General features: G+C 40.8%; 1 protein-coding gene across 12 annotated transcripts in view; it reads right to left on the bottom strand.

The window, feature by feature from the left end:
• HERC2 (HECT and RLD domain containing E3 ubiquitin protein ligase 2) overlaps positions 1-22,897 on the bottom strand; it is a 232,145-nt gene that overhangs the window by 10,604 nt on the left and 198,644 nt on the right. For all 12 annotated transcript variants that reach the window (XM_027082455.1, XM_027082463.1, XM_027082459.1 and 9 more), the window contains 7 exons: positions 15,761-15,975; positions 7,584-7,761; positions 6,894-7,055; positions 5,634-5,725; positions 5,282-5,421; positions 1,668-1,855; positions 935-1,132 (listed from right to left, as the gene is read on the bottom strand). In XM_027082455.1, the coding sequence (XP_026938256.1) occupies positions 935-1,132; positions 1,668-1,855; positions 5,282-5,421; positions 5,634-5,725; positions 6,894-7,055; positions 7,584-7,761; positions 15,761-15,975 (1,173 nt within the window). The remainder of the gene's footprint in view (positions 1-934; positions 1,133-1,667; positions 1,856-5,281; positions 5,422-5,633; positions 5,726-6,893; positions 7,056-7,583; positions 7,762-15,760; positions 15,976-22,897) is intronic.

Below are 22,897 nucleotides of genomic sequence, written 5' to 3'. Positions count from 1 at the left end.
CTTACCATTACCACAATCCTCATCACTGTCTACGTGTCTCTAAGCCACACATAAAAATAAAACGTGTGCACCAGTCTCCTTCGGCTAGGTATTTTAGGAAATAAAGCTAATCCTGAAAAAAAATCTGTTTGGACAGTACTCCAAAACATCTAAATTTTATTATCAATAAGAATAGATCATAACCTTGGATAACAATATATGTCACAGAATCAGACTCTTCAGGACTAGGATTCCTCAATTTGACCTCTATGCTTTTTTTTCCCTATACAAATATTCCCCCTACCATACAACAATCGAGCCTCTTCCAGGACACCCTGTCAAGCTGCTTGCCAGAAACTTGATGACTTCAGGCATTTCATTCTAGAAAGCTCAAATTATTACAAATGTCAATGGGTCAAAATTTCTCTCATGACTTTCAGAAGCCTTCATTCATGATTCTTTTCAGAGGCTGTTAAACTACCCTTCGGCCAGGAATTTCTACATATCCTGGTACCGAACTTCTATCTAAGCGATCTGTAACGTCCCGGTCCCTCTGCTGGACATCCCTGGAGAAGAAATTATCCCATTATTTTTCCTTCCTGCTGTCAGCAGGGATTTGCCGTAAAGCCTCAAGGCCAGGACAGCAGAGAACACTGTAAGAATGGAAGCTTAGTTCTGCCAACCCCCTTCTGGGGAGGTGGGAAACAGAGATTACAGGGGGAAAAGGCAGCACCACACTATTCATTTTTAACATTAGCTCCAAAAGAGAAGAGATTTTTGTCTGTTTCGATGCATTCTAAGTACCCAGAACAGAGCCTGGCATATAGTAGGTGCTCAGTGAACATTTGCTGAATGAGCTGTATTCAATACATTCCTACTTTAGGAATTTTTGTTGGATAAAACTTACTGAAGATACCAATATCACCTATAGTAAAAACTGCTACCAGAGCGGTACCTTTCCCTGGGATATCAGAACTCCTCGCAGAGTGCCAAAGCCCACAGAAGGCCCAAGTCCAGTTTCATCGAGAGAGCCCTCCAGGTCAAACATGGGGATGCAGGGGCAGAAGAGCTCTGAGATGTGATGCAACAGCAGCAGCCGGTTCCGCAGTGCTGTGATTGGGATTTCCTGCAAATGACTGTACTCCATGGGGACCTGAAACATGGAAACTGCGTTAAGTCAACTTAGGCGCCAAACGCACAGGTAAGCCATAGTATAGTAGATGGATTCTGAAAATACTGTTTTTGAAAACAGAGAAGCACTATGACTTCTGAGTTTGGTTTAAAATATCTTGCTGTTTCTAAAATAATATTTTGGCCATTTTGCCTGAGCCAAGAAACGTAAACCAAGGAGAGAGAACGTTAAAAAAAATTAGCGTATAGAAATATATTTACTACAGAAAACATGCAGCCTGAACTACCAGAATGGTTTTATATAGTTTATAAAATTTTGAATAAAGGTGACACACTGATACACACAGAATGTCGACAGGTGTGAATAATTAATGTTCTTAAAAATACTGTTCTTACCATTACCAATAATTATAAATTATTTTCAGTAGAGCACCTCTGTAAATGTATAAGGGGAAAACGAAGTGGGCACACGCTTGCACACGCATAATTCAATACACAGGCTGTAACTTTGTCACAACCTGCATGCCTGCTGGCCCACTCACCCAATCGCCACTAACCTGTGCAGGGAGCTTCCCAGCACTGGCGGGCTTGCTCGTTGACCAGGCGAGAGTGTGTGCTGAGCCACAGGCCACACGGTTGACCTTCTTGCCCTGAAGGGCAGCTACCAGCCGAGGCCTCTGGATGGCATTTGTTGTTCCATCTCCCAGCTGTCCCTCATCATTGTCGCCCCACGTATAAACTTCACCTAATGCAGATTTAGAACAAGGACTTGTATACTAGGACCAATGAACGCACAACCACCACCATCTTCCCACACATACAGTCCTCGCTGCCCTCCAGCTGGGTGTCGGCGGTTGTCTGTGAAATGTTAACCTTATGGTGACCTAGATGTCTCTAATCACAACACTCAAAGAGGTAGCAGGCTTCCCAGGACCCTTCCCCTGCTGCTAACACGGCTTTTCCAATCGTGTCTGTTCACAGGACTAAGCATGTAACTGGAGCAGTTCTTAATCAGAACAAGTAACATCAAAACAGATGGTAGGGCTTCCCTGGTGGCGCAGTGGTGGGGGGTCCGCCTGCCGATGCAGGGGACACGGGTTCGTGCCCCGGTCCAGGAGGATCCCACGTGCTGCGGAGTGGCTGGGCCCGTGAGCCATGGCCGCTGAGCCTGCACGTCCAGAGCCTGTGCTCCGCAACAGGAGAGGCCACAGCGGCGAGGGGCCCGCATACCGCAAAGAAAAAAAAACAAAAAAACAAAAAAACAGATGATAAATACTTACAATCCAAACTGATTGTGTATGTCAAAGGAAGAGAAAGTCAGTTTTTAACCAAAGAAAATCCATGTTTTAAAGGAACATGTTGTTCTTCCAATGGTTATTCATATCCTAAACATGAGATATGAATCTCTCATTCATATCTCACTGATGAGAATCATATTTTTCAACATACCATACTAGATTCCAACCATGAAACACCACTGTATGGGTAAGGTGGTGACTAGAATAGAAATGAGTTTAGTTCTCTAGGAACATCACAAGCCTTGCAAATCCACAGACTCCTCAGGGTGCCATGAAGCCATAAGCACCACTGTGCAAAGTGCACGGCCCACATGATCAAGGGCAGTGTGCTGTGTCCTGCCCCTTCCTGCTCTGGAGAACTCAGTCCTAAAGCCACTGGGTAGGTGTCAGAGTGCAAGCAAGGGGAAGAGCGCCTCTCCGCAGAGGCGCAGCTGGGGGCAGGGAGTCAGAGTGCATGAGACAAGGACTTCCACACAGAGGGCAGCCAGTGTGGGAGTCAGCCAAAGCAGGGAGCAGTACACCCGTGTGGGGACACGGTCCAGAGTGGGCAGGCACAGCCCAAGTGAGGTGAGGATCCACACAGGGGAGCAGGCAAAGGCAACGATGGGACACCAGCCACTACAGGAAGAGTAAGCGAATCACTTACTTACTCAGTAAGGGGATCCAGGTTTCTTACCAAAAGAGAAAGGAGTAACAAGTATGGAAAGAGAGAAAACTAGAATGAACCTGTGGTCCAGTACCTTGGGGTACTGGTGTGAACAAGTGGTACTCTATGTACATATATACATATAGAAATAAACACAGATGTAATTTTGTGTATTATTTACATATATATTCCCTAGCTCTGTCCACTAAGAAGGCCTGGGAGCAGTGACATTCCATTAGCGATGAGCACACCTATAGACCTGACCTTGTCTTTCAAACACCATTTTCCTCTAAAGGCACCAGGGCTCCTTGGGGAAACAGACAATTCTAAGCTTGAGACATGGAGTGTCAAGACGAGGACAGAAGGTCTTTTTGTGCCAGAAAGCAAGGAAGTACTCAATGAATGACGGGGTGGGAACTTCAGGAGATGAAACTAGCCAAACAGGGCACAATTTGAGCATCAAGGTAAGTAAAAGCAACAGCTTATATGTAACTCATTAAATAAATTAGGAAACCATGAGTCCGACAAGATGAAAACAAACCAACAAAAATTTAAATATCTGATGAGAATAAATAAAATGTTCAGTGAAAAAGGAATATTTATATAGTTTCAAACACCCTCCCAAATACTTATTAGTTACAAAGGATGTTCACAGTGGAACAGGCTGGCTACACCACCTTTATCAAGTGACTGATATTAACACCATTAGTAATGGGACAAAGAGAACATGCATGTCACCTGATGAACTGAGAATGAGTTAGGAATGCAGGACAAATTAAGATCAAAGATGTGCAACCTGAATCTACTGAGGAAACATCAAACTCAAATTGAGAAATGTTCTACAAAATAACCAGCCTGTAACCAGTGTGAAAAGTGTCAAGGTCCAAAAAGTCCAAGAAGACTGAAGAAGACTGACAAGAATGACCCTGAGGGGTGACTGAGGGTTGTCTCAGAACAGAGACAAGAGCAGCACAGCTGATGGAGCCCATGTTGTGAGGGGAGAGAGAGGGAGGTCAGGTGGAGTGACGACTGTGTGTATTTTCTCACTGAAGGCCATGTTGTGATTATGTAGCACAGGGCCCATCACTGTAGGAAATACACACTTGTTCAGGGTAATGGGGCACCATGGCATCACCTACCTCTCACATGGAAAAAGAAAAAGTTCTTTGTACTATACTTGCAACTGTTCTCTAAGAAACTCATTCATCGAAACTAATTAAAGGGCACGTGTTCATATAATTCACCGAAGCCTTTTAAAGGGAGCAAAATTTGGGGAATGTCAGTTTTCCAGCAGCCACCCATACTCCCTGGCCCCTTCACTCCACCTTCAATGCCAGCAATGGCAAGTTGAGACCCTCTCGTAACTGGAAAATCTCTCCTTCCCCTTCTTCCATCACATCTCTCTCACTGATCTTCTGCCTCCTTTTCTCCACTGAAGGGTGTGTGAGATTTTACTAGGCTCACCTAATAATTCAGAATATTTCCATACTGTAAAGTCAGCTGATTTGGCAATCTTAATTCCATCTGTAATTCCCTTTTGCCACTGTCTTGGGGTTCCCAAGACCACCCTCAGTTTTGATGATTCACTAGGAGAACTCCAGGACTCAGCATATATCATACTCAGAGCTATAATTCATTACAGTGAAAGGACACAAAGCAAAATCAGCAAAGGGAAAAGGCACATGGGTGAAGTGCAGAGAAAACCAGGAGCGAGCTTCCAAGCGTCCCCCACTCCCAGTGGAGTCACACAGACGCATTTAGTTCCTTCAGTAACAAGTTGTGGCCACTTGTGACGTGCTGTCCAGCAGGGACATAAGAGACTCGATGCCAGGGTTCTGACTGGGGCAGGTCAGGCAGGCACTCTGCCTGGCACGTACCCAAGTTCCAGACCCCCAGAAGGAAGCAGGTTTCAGCAGAGACCACGCTCTTTGCAAACATTCTAACAAAGCCTCCTTCAATTAGGACTGGTGGGAGCCCTCCTGAAATCCAGGCTCCCAGAAGCCAGCCGAAGGCCAACCTTGCAAGCGAGTGTTCCTAAAAACAGCCGTATCAGGCCTGCTCTGTTAGCCACGAAACACAACATGTTCACCAGGGACTGAAGACAATAGGGCCAAAACCACAGGCGTATTTTCAGAGTATAGTATAACTCTCCCCATCCCCCCTCCACCTTAGAGCTGCACAGATTATCCCTAAACCTCCAAGTTACAAGGTTGGGCCTCCCACCTACCGTCCTCAGTGCAGCACACACAGTGCAGGGAGCCGGTGGCGATGGCAATGACTTTCTTCCCCTGCAGCCCTTGAACCTGCCGAGGTCTTCTAACATGGTCATCAGATCCATGGCCCAGCCTGTGATAATCACCTTTGCCCCTGCACACAAGGAAACGTGGAACTTGTGAGTGCAAAGCCATCTTGTTTACCACCCTGCGCCACCCTCCTGGAGCAGACACCACACTGACACTGCAAGACACAAACCACAGCCTGCCACAGAAACCACATTTCTATCTACAAAAAGGCAGTTAAAGTGACTTCTAATTAACAATCTGGATTTGGTGGACTTAAATAAATAGAATCTTGCATACCAAGTATAGACAGCACCAGATTTGGTCAGGGCGACAGAAAACTGGGACCCACATTCCACTTTAACCACTCCAAGGCCTGTCAGAGAATCGATCTAGAAGGGAAAAGGCTTAATTAGACTGATTCAATCAAAGTTTTTGCTGATGGTTGCACCCATATAGAGACTGCAGTGATGCAAATAGAGAACTCGGAAAGCCCTTACTCCTACGCCAAACATTTACTACAACATAAAACCCTACTCCACACAGCCAAGTGTTCTCAGAAGGGGCAGGAACCCTGGCTCTGAGGGAGCACAGGCCACAGGCGGCCAGGCGGCCATGCCACCACCCGTGAGACCCGCCGCATACTGCTGGAAAGTATGTTGAAGGTTGAAGGTCTATGATCACTGTTGAAGGTCTATGATCGCTTTCCCCAGCATTCACTCTCCCAACTCCTTTTCTCTTTGTGATGTGGTGGCCCCATTCTCCAGCAAGCCCTGCACTTCCCATCTGCCCTCCAGCCCTATCAGATGCACAGGCCCACAGGCAAGAAGAAGCAGGTAACGGGGGACGGATGGCCAAGACAACCAGGGTTCTGACTTCAGACACTAGCAATCCACCTGCCCAGGTTATTCCAATTAAACACAACATTGATCGGATCAGTACTGGAACCCACTTCCAGCCCTGCATGCTCAAGGGTCCAGACCCTTCACAGCCAGCACCCAGAGGTCTTGTTGGGGTTCATTTACCTAGCTGACATCTTTTCTCACCTAGCAAACTATGTTCCTTATTACCTGTGACTGTTTCCAGACTCAAGTTCTCAAACTTAAATTTAAATTATCCCCTAATTCTCTGTTTTCTCCTCACCCTACCCCCATCACAATGATAGCAGTACCGGCCTCCACCCCCCAAAACCCCCAACATTCGACATCTCAGTCCTGCAAGGTGCAAAGCCTCTGTCTAATGCCTTCTTGACATACAAAAGCCCACAACAATTTTTTCATAAATGTGGAAACCATACGTAACAGACCTCTGTGAACAGAAGGGTGTGAACAAGTCGTCCTTCTCCTCAAACAGGTCCGCACGCTAAATAAAACCATGGGCTGCGTGAAGCCCCGCTGACCACAGACATTCCCAAGAGAGCACGAAACAGTACTTAAAACTATCTTCATACCTCTGGGTCTTTCACTCCCTTTTCACCCAGTGACCCATCATGTGTTTTGCAAAGAAGCTAAAGATGAAGTTGGGTTACTCCTGAGACGCAGGCGGCGGCAGGCAGCGTACCTTCACGGGCGCCTTGCAGCCGTCGCTGCCCCCTCTGCCCAGCTTGCCGTAGTCCCCGTCCCCCCAGGACCAGACGGTGTCGTCCTCCGTGAGGCAGAGGGTCTGGGCATCCCCACTGCCACAGGCAACGTCGACCACACGGTGGCCCTGCAGCACCTCCACCTGCAGAGAGAGGGGCACTGAGGACATCCGACTGCAACAGAAAGGAGGCTCTCCCCGGAGGGGTTAACGTGCTGGGATTTGGGGGTGGGGTGAGGGGGAGGGTGCCTGTCTTAATTCTTTACAAACAACAGGGAATCTTAATGGTCCTGCAGGCCGAGACAAAAGACACCCTTGCATATCTGAACTGTGAGCATCTCAGCGGTAGGAGGCAGGTCCCAGTGTCCAGTGCTCAGTCCTGCCACCCACCCTGCAGCCTCACCTAAATCACAGCGGACCTCCCAGAAGACAAAGCCTCTAGCTAGATGCCAAGTAATATTTACTAGTGTAGATAAAAGGGTATTTCAAACGCTATCCTGTTTAAACGACCCATGGAATATATACCACAGTGGTTTTTATTCCCACCAAAAAAAACACTGTTAACTCTGAAACTAAAAAGAATCTGGAATAGGAAATACTGTGGATTTTTACAAAGCATAACGACAACAGCAAGCTCTCCCTCCAGGCCTCCCGCGCACAGTTCCTCCTCACCAGCTTTGGTTTCAACTGGTCCTCACTGTCACTGTGCCCCAGGCGGCCATACCGGCCTTTGCCCCACGTGTAGAGGTCGCCGGCTGCAGTGACACAGGCGCTGTGGGCTCCACCAGCAGCGACGTCAACCACCTCTATTCCTCTCAGAGACTCAATGACACGAGGACGGTCACACGGACTGCAAAAGAGGTCACCAAATGTAACTGAAATAGTTTCATTCTTAAATATTTTTAAATTATTAAATATAGGCTTTTGGTTTGTTGCTCATTTATTCAATGCACACCTCTCAACCTACATACATCTGTCAAGTCAATCATTAAATCAATCTGGAAGAATCATTCAGGCCTGAACTCAAAATCATGTAATTCCCTACCTACCTCCTTCTATACAAACTGCCCAAATGCCAGAGAGGAGATGTACAGTCTAAATCAGGGGCTGGAAGACCAGCACTTACAGATGGGCCATGTCTGGCCTATGACCTGTTTTTGAAAGGCCAGTGAGCTGAGAATGGGCTTTGCATTTTTTAAGGGTTGTAAAACAAACAAACGAAAATGACGAAAGGAGGATACACAACAAAAAATGTATGTGGCTGGCCTAAAATATTTATTACTATCTGGTCTTTTGCAGAAACAGCCTGTCCACCCTTGCTATAAATCAACATTTCATTTAAGGAGTCAACTAGTCTCTATATAACATGGCAAGCCTGATGACAAACTTCTTTTTCTCATTACTGAGTTTTGAAAGCTATTTATAATGATTTTGGATATAAGACCTAAGGTCAGATATACGATGTGGCAAATATGCTTTCCCAGTCCGTGGCATGTGCTTTCCATCTCTTAACAGTGCCTTTCAAAGAGAAGTTCACAATTTTTATAAAGTCCAATTTATCCTATTTTTCTTTACTGGATTGTGCTTTTGGAGTTCTATCTAAAAATCTTCTTCTGACCTAAGGTCACAAAAGTTTTCTCTCATGTTTTCTTCTAGAAGTTTTTAGTTGTAGGTTTTAGACTTATGAGTTAATTTTGCATATGACGCAAGATAAGAATTCAAGTTCAAAGATCGAGGTGTTCCCTTAGGCAAGGCTGAAGATTTCAGTCTGTGGTATTTGGAATTTAGGCTGCAGTCCTTGTTTTTGGATGGATCACTGGGTTTGTGGCACAGTCCATGCTTTAAACCAGATCTGAAGAGAAGAATGGCTACTTGGCCCAGGTAGAAGTAGATGAAGTATTTGGTTTAATTTTGGATATTAATGGCGCAAGATAAGAATTTAAGTTCACCGTTTACCATACGGTTGTCCAATTGTTCAAAACCATTTGTTGAAAAGACTATCTTTTCTCCAATAAATTGTCTTTGCACTTTTGTATTATGCACTGCAAACTGTGAGGGAGGAATCAAGTTTCATTTTTCCACACTCATATCAGTATTTGTGGGTACGTTTTTGGACTTCCTATTCTATTCTGCTCCACTGATATATTTCTCACTCAATACAATAATACCACACTGTCTTGATTACTGTATCTTTAAAATGAGACTTGAAGTTAAATAGTGTCAGTCCTCCAACTCTGCTCCTCATTTGCAAAGCTGTCTTGACTACTGTAGGTACTCTTCATTTCCACATGAATTTTATAATCAGCTTGTCAATTTCTACAGAAATTTTGATTGGGAAGGGATTGAATCAATAGGTTAATTTGGGGGAAAACGAAAAAATCAACAATATTGAGTCTTCCAACCCATGAACACAGCATACTCCTCCATTATTTTAGGTCTTTTAAAATTGCTCTCAGCAATATTTTATAGTTTTTTTGTCTGTAAGTTATCCATACCTTTGGGTCAAATTTATTCCTTACTATTTCGATTTTAGGGGGAGGGTACCATAAATGGTATTTTAAAATCTCAATTTCTGATTGCATATGTATATGTATAAAGACACACAGTTGACTTTTTTTAATGCAGAAATGTTTCCTTTATTTGCTTGCAATCGACTTTTACTTACTGATCTTCTATCCTGCAACCCTGCTAATCACACTCATTAATTCTAGTAGCTGTTTTGTAGATACCATCAGATTTTCTACATAAATAATCATATTATGTGTAAATGAACAGCTTTAATTCTCCTTCCAATCTGAATGCCTTTTACCTCTTTGCATTGTTGTGCTGCACTTGCTAAACCTGCTAAACAATGCTGAATACAACTGGTGACAGACAGCAGCAGATGTCCTTGTCTTGCTCCTGGAGATAGGGAAAGCGTTCAGCCTGTCACCATCAGGTACCACATTCTTTCTTTCTTTCATTCATTCATTCGTTTATTTATGGCTGTGTTGGGTCTTCGTTGCTGTGCGTGAGCTTTCTCTAGTTGTGGCGAGCAGGGGCTACTCTTCATTGCGGTGCGTGGGCTTCTCATTGCGGTGGCTTCTCTTGCTGTGGAGCACGGGCTCTAGGCACTCAGTAGTTGTGGCTCGCGGGCTCTAGAGCGCAGGCTCAGTAGTTGTGGTGCATGGACTTAGTTGCTCCACGGTACGTGGGATCTTCCCAGACCAGGGCTCGAACCCGTGTTCCCTGCATTGGCAGGCAGATTCTTAACCACTGAGCCAACAGGGAAGTCAAGCCCTAGCTTTAACAGAGATGCCCTTCACCAAGCTGAGGAAGTTTTCTCTCATTCCCAGATTGCTGAAAGTTTTTATCAGAAACAAATGTTAGTTTGCCAAATGCTTTTCCACCTTTCATCTATTGAGATAATCTATACAGTTTTTCTTTTTTACACTGATCAATTTTCTAATGTTAAAACAATTATTCAATACTGGCAAAAACGTCATTTGGCCTTACTGCTTTATCCTTTTACATATTGTTGGATTCAACTTTCTAAAATATTAAGAATTTTTACATCTATGCTCATGAAGGATACTGGTCTATATTTTCCTAATAACATCTGAGTCTGATTTTGATATAAAAATAAAGCTGTCCTCAAAAAAGTAAATTGGCTAGAATTCCCTCCTCAATTTTCTGAAATTGACTGTGAAGAACTGGTATTATCTGTTTCTTACATGTGTGGTAGACATCACCAGTCATATATCTGGTCCTGAGGATTTATTTGTGGGAAATTCAATTTCTTAAATAGACACAGGGCCATTCAAGTCATCTAATTTTTCTTGAGTGAGCATTAAAGAATGTGTGTCCTTTGAGGAATTTGTCCATTTCATCTAAAAAGTTCAATCTGTCGGCATAAAGTTATTTAATATACTGCATCTTTCAATAACTACATTCTGCAGTAATGAAAGCTCCCTCATTCCTGATATTGCTATAATTTGTGTGTGTGTGTGTGTATAGATAGGTAGATAGATTAGTCTAGATGGAGGTTTTATTGATGATGCTACCTTTCTCAAAGAACCAACTTCTGTTTTCTTTAATTTTTCTCTATTTCTCTGTTTTCTATTTCATGGATTCTTGCTCTGATCTTTCTTAGTTGCTCACTTTGTCTTTCTTATTCTAATTTCTTAAAGTAGAAGCTGAGGTCATTGTTTAGAGATCATTTTTCTTTTATAAAAAGGCATTTCATGCTATACATCTCCTTCTAAGTACTGCTTCTGCTGGATCCCACACATTTTTATATGTTGTTTTCATTTTCACTCAGATCAAAATTCTTTCTAATTTAGCACTGATTCCTTCTTTGACCCATCAGTTTTTACATTTTAGTTATTTTTACATTTTATTTACTTTCCAAATATATGGAGGATTTTCCATACTTTATAGTAATTGATTTCTAATTAATTCCATTGTGGTCAGAGAAAATCTTTTATATAACTTGAATCTTTTTGATTTATCAGATTTGTTTTCTGGCCCAAATTACGGTCTATGTTGGCAGCTGTTCCACGTGTACTTGAAAAGAATGTGCTTTTGTTAAGTAGTGTTGTATAGTGGTAATTAGATCAAATTGGTCGATAAAGTTGTTCAAGTCTTCTGCCAAATCTTCTATCCACCTATCAGTTATTGAGGAAGGATATTAAAATCTACAACTGTAAATCTGTTTCTCCTTGCAGCTCTGTCATTTTGTTTAATTTCATATATTTGGAAGATCTATTATTAGTTGTGTAAACATTTAGGATTATTATGTCCTCTTGATGAACTGACCACATCAACATCATAAAATGACCCTTTTCATCTCTGTTGATATTCTCTGATGTTACATCTAGTTTGTATAATATTAATATAAGCATTCTAGCTTTATTTTAATCTGTGTTAGCATATTTTCCCACCCTTTTATTTTTAATCGATTTTAAATTTTAAAAAATTAAAAAAAAATTTTTTTTAAATTAAAAAAAATCGTTTTTAAATATAGACATGTTAAATACAAAGTTTGTTCTATGTAGCATATTGTTTGATCTTGCTTTTATATGCATTCTGACAATGACCATTAACTGTGATGTTTAGATCATTTAACATTTGATGTGATATTATTTTGGTTTAGATCTATACCTTACTATTTGTTTTCTATTTGTCTCATCTGTTTACTCCATTTTTTCCTTTTTCTGGTTTCTTTCGAGTACGTTTTTTGATTCACTTTAACTCGTTTGTTGGCTTATCAGATAAAACTTTTTGTTGCGTTATTTTCGGGGTTGCTTTGGCGGATGTAGAATGCATCTCTAACGATTAGAGTGTAGTCTGGGGTCATGTACTACATCATGTATAGTATAAGAACTTCACAAGAGTATATGTCCACTTCCTGCCTCTAACCCCAGCCTCTGTGCTACTGCTGTCATATATTTTACTCCTATGTATGTTTTAAGCATCTCAATTCATTTTTACCATATCCTGAAAACATTCAATTATCTCTTAAAGAGATTTATATAATAAGGGAAAACATCATGATATTAACCCATGTAGTAATTTCCTCATTCATTTGTATAGATCCCTGATTCCATCTGGTATAATCTTCCTCTGGTTTGAAGTAATTCCTTTAAATTTTTAGTTGTACAGATCTGGAGGTGGTGAATTATTTCAGCTTTTGTATGCCTGCATAAGTCTACTTCAAATTCATTCCTGAAAAAATAATTTCATTGAGTAAAAAAAATCTAGGCTGACAGTTATTTTTACTTTCACTATCTCCCACTGTATTCTAGCTTACATTATTTCTTATCAGAAATTCACCATCACCCTTTACCTTTTATTCTGTACATAACTGGTATTATTCCCCCTGGCTGCTTTAAAATATTTTGCTCCTTATCAATGGCCTTGAGCAATTTGATTATGATGTGCTTTGGTGTAGTTTCCTTCATGTTTCTCTTGCTTAGGGTTCTCTGAGCTTCTTGAATGTGTGGGTTTATAATTTTCATCAAATTTGAAATTTTTTCAGCCATTACTTCTTCAAAATCCCCATCTTCATCACTTTTGGTAACTCCAATTATGCATGTATTGGGCCATTTGAGGTTGTCCACAGCTCACTGATACTATGGTCTTTTTATATATTCTTTTTTTTTCTGTTTCATTTGGATAGTTTCTACTATTATATATTCAAGTTCACTGACCTTTTCTTCTGCAATGTTTAATCTGCCATTAATCCCATGCACTGTATTTTTCATCTTAAACATTGTATTTTTCTTGGACATTGTATTTCTTTAGGACTTTGATTTGGGCATTTAAATGTCTTTCAGTCTCTACATAACATGTTCAAGTTTTTCCTCTAGCTTACTGAAGATAGAACTGTTTCAGTGTTCTTGTCTAGTAATTCTACCACTTGTGTCACTTCTGGGTCAGTTTCAATCAACCGACTTTTCTCCTTATACTTTTCTCCTTGTATTTTCCTTCTCTTTTGTGTGCCTGATAATTTTTTTATACCTTTATTGAGATAAAATTGACATATAATATTGTGTAAGTTTAAGGTGCACAATATGATTTGATAGATGTATATATTGTGAAATGGTTACTACAATAAGGTTAGTTAACAAATCCTTCACCTCACGTTTGCTTTTGTATGTGTGTAGTAAGAACATTTAAGATGTACGCTCTTAGCAACTTGCATCTGTACAATACAGTATTGTTAACTATAGTCACCATGCTGTACATTACATCCCCGGAACTTACTGATCTCATAACTGGAAGTTTGCACTCTTTTAGCAACATCTCTCCATTTCCTCCACCCCCAACCGCTGGCAACCACCAATCTGCTCTCCATTTCTATGAGTTCAGCTTTTTTAAGATTCCACATATAAGTGAGATCATACAGTTTTTTTGTCTTTTCTCTGACGCATTTCGCTTAGCATAAAGTCCTCGAAGTTCATCCATATTGCTGCAAATGGCAGGATTTCCTTTTTCATGGTTGAATAATATTCACATGCGCACACACACAACACATTTTTCTTTCTCCATTTGTCTGTCAGTGAACACTTAGTGGTTGTTTCTTTATCTTGGCTATTGTAAATAATGCTGCAATGAACATGGGGGTGCAGATATCTTTTTGAAATAGTAGTTTCATTTCCTTTGGCTATATACCCAGAAGTGAGATTATTGGATCATATGCTAATTCAATTTTAAATTTTATGAGAAACTTCCACACTGTTTCACACAGTGGCTGCACCAGTTTACATTCCCATCAACAATGTACAAGGGCTCCCTTTTCTCCATACCCTTGCAAGTACTTGTTACCTCTTGTCTTCTTGATGATAGCCATTCTAACATTTGTGAGGTGATATCTTACTGTGGTTTTGATTTGCATTTCCCTGATGATTTAGTGATCTTGAGCAATTTTTCATATGCCTGTTGGCCATTTGTATGCCTCTTGGAAAAAGGCTTATTCAGGTCCTTTGCCCATTTGTTAATTGGGTTATTTGGTTTTTGTTTGCTATTAAGTTGTATGAGTTTCTTATGTATTCTGGATCTTAACCCCCGATCAGTTATAAGATTTGCAAATATTTTCTCTCATTCCATAGTTTGCCTTTTCACTGTGTTGTTTCTTTTGCTGTGAAGAAGCTTTTTAGTTTGATGGAGTCCCACTTGTTTATTTTTGCCTTTGTTGCTTGTGCTTTTGCTGTCATAGCCAAAAAATCATTGCCAAGACCAATGTCAAAGAGCTTTTTCCCTATGTCTTCTTCTAGGAGTTTTATCATTTCAGGTCTTTTGGCCAAGTCTTTAATCCATTTTGAGTTAATTTTTGTGAGTAGTGTAAGAGAGTGGTCCAATTTCATTCTTTTGCATTTGAATATCCAATTTTCCCAACACTACTGAAGAGACATGTGCCTGATAATTTCCGACTGGATGAACAACATTGTGAATATTATCTTGCTGGGTGCTTGGTATGTTTGTATCCATAAAAACATTCTTGAGCTTTGATCTCTACAACACGGTTAAGTTACCTGTAAACAGTTTAATCCTTTCAGGTCTTGCTTTTTAGCTTTGTTGGTGGGATCAGAAAAACACTTAGTCTATGATTAATTTCTTTCCCCTCTGTTGTGCACCATCACTCTTAGTCGTCTACTCAGTGAATTATGAGGTTTGGGGAGTAGGCACTATCCTCTGCCCTCTGTGAGCTCTGGGAATGTTCCTCCTAATCTTTTTAGGTGGTCTGTTCCCTGGCCTCTCAGATATTCTCCTCACACATGATTGTCAGTATTCACCTCTGGAGATCACTGACCGTACTTTACTTCCTGTTATCCAATGTCTTTAGGGCTGCTATTTCATGTATTTTGTCTGGTGCTTTAGTTATTTCAGATGCAAAGGGCCCTGTCATTCCAATTTGGCAGGTAGTTCCCGTTACTTTTTAAAAATTTAGTGGGTTTCGTTGCTTTGTTTGAAAAACTATGTCATTTGTGTGTCCCTTTCCCCTACTGCCATTTCCTCTGTATTTACAGTTTTAGCATCTGCATATTAACAAAATGCCAAATGTGATTCAGTGGATGACTCAGGATGAGGGGAAGGGGACTTGGGGGAAAAGGACAAGATGAAGCTCACCATACTTAGTAATCAGAAATCAAAATTCGGAACTGATTTCCCCCCAGCAGAGGGGTCATGTAGGCAAGCCTAAATAATGTCACATGAACTTATTTCTGCTAAATGAGTCATTAACATTAACTTTGAGTAGATTATTACAAATGTTGTCTTAAAAAACAAACTGTCAATACACCATACAAGCATTAACACAAACAAGAAGAGGAAAACATAACATTAAAAATGATGTTTTCACATAATACCTTCTGTTGCCATGCCCCAGCTTCCCATCTTCTGCCTCACCCCAAGAGTAAACTTCTCCTTCTGAAGAGAGGGCAAGACAGTGTTTTCCTCCTGAGTTCACAGCTACTTTCTTAATAAACACATGCTGAATGGATTCAAGTAATGTTGGGGTAGATACCGACTCTGTCCCTCCAATTCCTAGTCTGCCGCCTGCACCATACCCAGTGGCATACAGCTAAGACAAGAAAAAGTAACATAAACATCAGATTTTTATCTAAATATATTTCAGTAAATAATAAACCAATTAGTTCATTTTAGTAATTAATAACCTATATTTTAGTAATTAATAAACCAGATCAATGCTCTAGATTTTTTTACCACAGAAAAATAAAATTAAAAATCACAGGAAAGTTTAAGACTTTATTTTTGCTTTATCAGATCTCTAAAAATTAAAGAAAACATTATAATTAATAGAAACCCCAAATTCAGAAAATGTATTTTGAAAACACAGTCTTTTCCCTGGAAGCATTTCTATTTTTGTCTAGGATAGCAACTACAATTAATACCAAGAAAAACAAAAACGATTTAATTAGCTACTATATGCAAATCCCAGATAAGTAACACCTACAGAAACACCCATATGAAAATTATACATATACTTAGTACTTCAGCAAGGCAGCATACAAATCACACAGCAGAATATACTACTTTTCTTTCATTCTAAGTGGGTAATTGATTTGGGACATAAAACATCTTTACCATAAAAAAAAAAAATCAAGATTGCCATTTCCAGATGCATGTCAAACACCCCTCCTATAACAATTTAAATGCTGTTTCACATTGTTTCAAATGCTCTGCTGCATTGACACAACAGTAAGGAAACTTCAAGGACTAAAACAGGAAGTGAAACCAAGAATTCAGATGGATAAATGAATCCAAAGTCAGCCTCCCCTGGGAAGGTTTTAAGGCTCTCGAGTGCACTGGGTGTGGGCAGTGAGGCGCCAAGCCTAAAGGGAGACTCTGTAGAAAGGAGAGGCTCTGAAGTGCTTCCCCTCACTCAGACTGTGAATGAGAACTAAGAAGAAAACAAAGAGAGTTGCCTTTCTCAAAACTTGGGACTGAATGAGAGGGTGGAAAATCTCTCCTGAGAATTCGTAACTACAAAAGCTGGTCCTTGAGTTGGTTTTCAGTCTGAATTAATGCTACCTATGGTCTAAATTCCGTAGGTAGAGAATTTAATTTACAATGGCTTAAAGTTGGTAGTACCCAGGGTCACAAATTCTTGTTTGATTAGTGACTTCAAACTAGGCCTCTGACACCACAAACTTCTTAACCAGCACAGGCAGGAGACAACACTATGAAAAAGTGAAAATGTGCTGCCTTCTTCTTTTACTTTCTCTTCATTTAGATACTGCCTGATCCCTCCTCAGTCTTCTGTCTGGAACTCCTCCTCTCAGACACCTTTCATGGAGCTATTTCCCAGCAGTTTTCCATGCTTCAAAATCGTCCCATCCTATCAGAACTTTATTGTTCAGAGTCCCATTTCTGTGAGATACTTAGCTTTCTAAGATGTTAATAGATTCTGATACTTTAGGATATCATCTTTTAAAATGTGTCCATTAAATGCATGGACCCTGTAATAAAATACCTTAGCTGAGAGAAATCAAAAACAAAACAAAACGAAACATACAAAAAACAAACAAACAAAAACTAGGCCTCAAAGAATTTCTACATCAAATTTTCCAAGGAAAATGGTCAGCTCATAGTTTTAAAAATTCCCATTATCTAAAAGGAAGGAAGGCACCATGAGAGAGAGTCAGAAGAAAAAAAGCCCAATATTATGTTTAAAGAAATAAAAAGCTTGAAAGTATCCCCAAAGAATAAGAGACCAGAAGGTAACCCAAAACAGAACTTCCAGAAATTAAAAAAAACATTGTTGAAACAAAAAACCCAGAAGTATTAAACAGAAGATTATAAACAGGTACAGAAATCAGACAACTAGAAAATGGATCTAAGGAAATTATCCAGCATATGGCACAGAAACACAAACAGAAGAGGAAACAGAAAAGAAGAGAGAATTTGGGATAGATCTCCTCACCTCAACGTCGATCAGAACTCAGAGTTTCAGGTACAGATCATACAGAGAATATGGGAGAGGCAATATTTGAAAAAATGTCTGATAATTTACCAGAGTTGTTAAAAGGCCACTTCTCAGAGCCAGGAAGCCCACCCCTCATCCCTCACCACCTGGCAGAAACAAAACAACACAAAAAAGGGCAGGAAAAGTAAAAAGAAACTGACATCTAAATATATTCTAGTGAAACTGTAGATCACTAAAGAAAGACCTTGAAAGCAGCTACAAAGAAAAGATTTATTACCTTCATTTGGGTAAAAATTAATCTGACTGCTGACATCGCATTAGCAACAATGAATGCCAAAAACCAGAAGAATAAAACCTTTAATAGGCTGACTGAAAATCATGGTCAACTGAAAGTGTTATACTCTAAAACAGGGCTTGGCAGATCAGGCCCACCACCTGATTTTGCCACACCCATTCATTTACATATTCTCCACAAGCTGCTTTCATAATTGCAACAGAGACCAGACTATATGATTCCCATAGCCAAAAATACTATCCTTTACCTAGAAAAAGGACAAAGCTAAGATATTTTTAAATAAACAACAAAAACAATCAGGGGATTAACCAACAGTAGACCCTCACAAACGGAAACTGAAAATATACACTTAAAGTAGAAGAAAAATGACTGCAGATATAAGATCTGAGACGTACGAAATAATTGGTGACCAAAGATGTGTATAACATTTGGGTAAATCCAGAAAACACACGGTCTATATAAAACAACAATAATAATAATGCCTATCATTCGGGGAGCAGGTTAGCGCCAAAACACAGGATAACAAAGGATCAGCCTTTTTAATTTGAGAGGAGTATAGAAATACTAATTAACTTTAGATTTTAAATATACATGTTAAAATCACCAGGGAACAACTGAAAGACAGAATTCTCCAGAAAACAGAAAAAGAGAGCTACACTTCAACCCTTGCTATGAGGCTAGCACAACCTTGATACCTTTGGCGGGTGGCCTCTGACGTGGTTCCCAAGAGTCCCTGCTTGCAGGGATTCCCGCCCCTATGTAATCCCTTCTTGGATGTGGGCTAGACCTAATGACTCTCTTCTAATGGACAGAATACAGCAAGAGGGATGGACTGTCACTTCTGGATTAGCTCACACAAGACTGACTTCTGTCTTGCTCTCATGCTCTCCTGCCCTCTCCCTTGCTTGCTCTGATGAAGCCAGCTGCCACATAGTGAGACAGCAAAGAGCTGAGGGCAACCTTAGCCAACAGGTCATGGGGAGCTGAATTTTCCTCAGGCCAGCCTTGCAGCAACTGCAGCCTGATGAGAGATTCTGGGCTGGAGGCCCAAGCTAAGCCACCCAGGGAAACTGTGAAATAATAAATGTGTATTGTTTTACGCCAACTGTTGTAAGTTAAACAGATAACTAATATATTGGGTTGGCCAAAAGGTTCTTTCGTTTTTTTCCGTAAGATGGCTCTAGTAGTGCTTAGTTGTCTTTAACTTCATTTGAAACAATTTTGTTAGACTGTATTGGGACAGCTGTCATTATCAGTGTGCATTAAAAAAAAAAATCAAAATTGGTGAATTTTTGTGTAGCCATTCTAATACTGAAGATATGGGGGGAAAAAAGCAAAAGTTTTGGCACATTACGCTTTATTATTTCAAGAAAGGTAAAAACGCAACTGAAATGCAAAAAAAGATTTGTGCATGGAAAATGCAAAAAAAAATTTGTGCACAACATTTGTGCATGTTGCTAATTTGTGTATGGAAAAGGTGCTGTGACTGACTGAACATGTCAAAAGTGGTTTGCAAAGTTTCATGCTGGAGATTTCTTGCTGGATGATGCGCCACAGTCGGGTAGACCAGTTGACGTTGACAGCGATCAAATCAAGACATTCATTGAGAACAATCAACATTGTACCACATGGGAGATAGCCGACACACTCAAAATACCCAAAACAAGCACTGAAAATCATTTGCAGCAGCTTGGCTATGTTAATCACTTTGATGTTTGAGTTCCGCATTAGTTAAGCAAAAAAAAAAAACCTTTTTGACCGTACTTCCGCATGTGATTCTCTATTGAAATGTAACAAAAAGTTCTGTTTTTAAAACAAATTGTGTTGGGCGATGAAAAGTGGATACTGTACAATAATGTGGAATGGAAGAGATCATGGGGCAAGTGAAATGAAGCACCACCAACCACACCAAGGGCCGGTCTTCATCCAAAGAAGGTGATGTTGTGTATATGGTGGGACTGGAAGAGAATTCTCTATTATGAGCTCCTTCTGGAAAACCGAACGATTAATTCTAACAAGTACCACTCCCAATTAGACCAACTGACAGCAGGACTCAAAAAAAGCGTCCAGAATTAGTCAACAGAAAACGCATAATCTTCCATCAGGATAACGTAAGACCACATGTTTGTTTGATGGCCAGGAAAAAACTGTTACAGCTTGGCTGGGAAGTTCTGATTCATACGCCGTATTCACCAGACACTGCACCTTCAGATTTCCATTTATTTTGGTTTTTACAAAATTCTCTTAATGGAAAAAATGTCAATTCCCTGAATACTGTAAAAGACACCTGGAACAGTTCTTTGCTCAAAAAGGTAAAAAGTTTTGGGAAGACAGAATCATGAAGTTGCCCCAAAAATGGCAGAAGGCAGTGGAACAAAACAGTGAATACGTTGTTCAATAAAGTTCTTTGTGAAAATGAAAAATGTGTCTCTTATTTTTAACCTAAAAACCGAAGGAACTTTTTGGCCAACCCAATAGTACCATAACCGGACATGGAGTGGGTAAGACAAGAATATTATGATGATTGCACTCATGATCCTGATCTCCCCAAAATCCCAAACACAAACCAAAAAAATATAAAACAGAACCTGACCAAGTAAGGTTTTTCCAAAGAATACAAGACTATCTGATATAAGGAAAACAATTAATCCAATTCACTATGTTAATCCACTAAAGGAGAAAAACATCTCTTTGATTATTTTTTAAACATAGGAAGAATGTTTGACCAAAGTCAGTACCTATTCCTAAATAGAAAAAAGAAGGGAACTTCCTTAATCTGATACAGGGCATCTACCAAAACCCCACAGTAAGTGTGTAAAGGATTCCATCATAGTGCTTCCTTTGCAGCCTGGATCAAGCCAAGAATAGGCCCACTACCACCCCTGTTTAATACTGTACTGCAGCACCCACCAGGCTGATGAGCTTCATTTCTCCCCTGCACAGGAGAAAAGTAAAAGTAAAAGACAGGTGAACTGGAAAGGAAGGAACAAAATTTATTTACAGAACATGGCTTTATAAAGAAGATACACAACAGTTTGAGATACTAAGAAAGAAAAGAGTATATAATAAGGTCACTAGACATAATGTCAGTATATAAATACTAACGATTTCCATGTATCAGTAGCAATTAATTGCCGGGAGCCACATAGGAAGTGCCTTTGAGTCTCAGCATGGACGAGACCCATAGTGCCAAGCAAAGCTGGTGCTGTCAGGTGTAAATATGGAAAAGCAAAGTTCTCGTTTGCAAAGCTTCCTGCCTCCTGGTGGCTGGTGCCGTGTAATTGGTCTCTCTTGCCCAGTGCTGTAAGCTGGGCCCTCTCTGGAGGAGAAACCTGGGTTCCCGAAGACATGTGATCAGAGCCGGGGCCCCGCCAGTTGGCGAAGGAATCCCAGGGCAGGTGCTGGGCGTGGAGGCCACGGGGGCATAGGCTACCAAGGTGACAGAGAACTGACCTTCTCTGGGGGCGCTGCACCTCGCTCACTCGCACACCTCACATCTCCCTGCTTGGCCCCGGAGGATGGCTGGTTAGCCAGAGACGGGTAAGATTCCTCAGGGAAGGAACAACCTAAGACAGGCACAGTCGCAGAGGGGCCATCAGGAGAGAACTTGGGGGCCAACAGAGGTGGGGCATAGACCCTCACCCCCCCCAACTTTGCAGGAGCCTGAACCCTCACCCCTTTTGAGAGAGGTCTCTTGTCCCCATGGCTGCTTCGCTTCCCACGCCCAGCTCAGATGGGAACCCAGGTAGCAGACCAGAGACCTGGCCAATGGCAACTGCTCTTCCACCGCAACAGGGCTTTGTTTCCCATTTCCTCCGTGAACCACAGCTTTTCTCTGTGTGGAAGCAAAGCTTTCCTCTGTGTGGCTCCCCTTGTCTTCCCCTGCCTTTGCCTAAGGTGATTTTTATAGGATTGTTATTAGTGTTGGGAAACATTCCCAGTTCCAATGGAGGGTTTAGGGAAAGACCCCGACTTAGGGTAAAACCAAAAAAAAAGATTGTAATTACCCCGGCTTCCCCAATGACTACACCTGAAATCCCCACTCCCAGGCCAGGGCATTGGGTACAGGGAAACACAACAGGAGCATTTGTATGGCAAGAGCTTACTTTACAAGGTAAATTGGATGAGTTATGGCCCCCCTGGGGAGTTAAAGATGTGTTAAAAAACACTTGGATATGGTGGCGGGGAGGTTTTATGCTGAAGTGGGTTTATATGGAACTAGATAGAGTAGGCTTTTTGACAGCTTTACATAAGTTTCAGTGCTCTCCAAATAAGAATAGATATAAAGCACAAATTATATTTTATAAGTATTTTGCAAAGGAACTTGGTGGCAAATTTAAGGTACAATGCCCTCCCCCAAGACCCCCTAGGGTTATTGATTATTCTGTGTCTTGCTTTGATTATAGAGATAGATTGAAACAGCCTGTAAATATTTACTGGTGCTAAAGAATAATGTGCTTGAGTTTATGTTTTGAAGATCTGGCTGATTAAACAGAACAAACAGGTACAAAAACATCTAATTCTTCTAAGAACAATGATGAAACCGCAGACAGAGTTCCTGACTTAGGCGTGACCAAGATGTACCTGACCACAGGGGATGAAAGAAACTACAAGTGATAAGAAGATTACTTAACCTGTTTAACCTGCTGATGTAATCTGCTTATGTAAATTACTTTTGTTTTATGGCTCTTGTAAGGGATTTTTTGGCATGGGAACTGGATTGTTAAGATTGAAAATAAGATTGCCTCACAGTATAAAAGC

The sequence above is a fragment of the Aethalodelphis obliquidens genome, unplaced genomic scaffold (genome assembly GCF_003676395.1).
Source record: "Aethalodelphis obliquidens isolate GAN/ISIS:26980383/991018 unplaced genomic scaffold, ASM367639v1 scaffold47, whole genome shotgun sequence".
Classification (NCBI taxonomy): Eukaryota; Metazoa; Chordata; class Mammalia; order Artiodactyla; family Delphinidae; genus Aethalodelphis; species Aethalodelphis obliquidens.
Note: the sequence above shows the minus strand (reverse complement) of the source record. Positions and strands in the feature narration are given on the sequence as shown.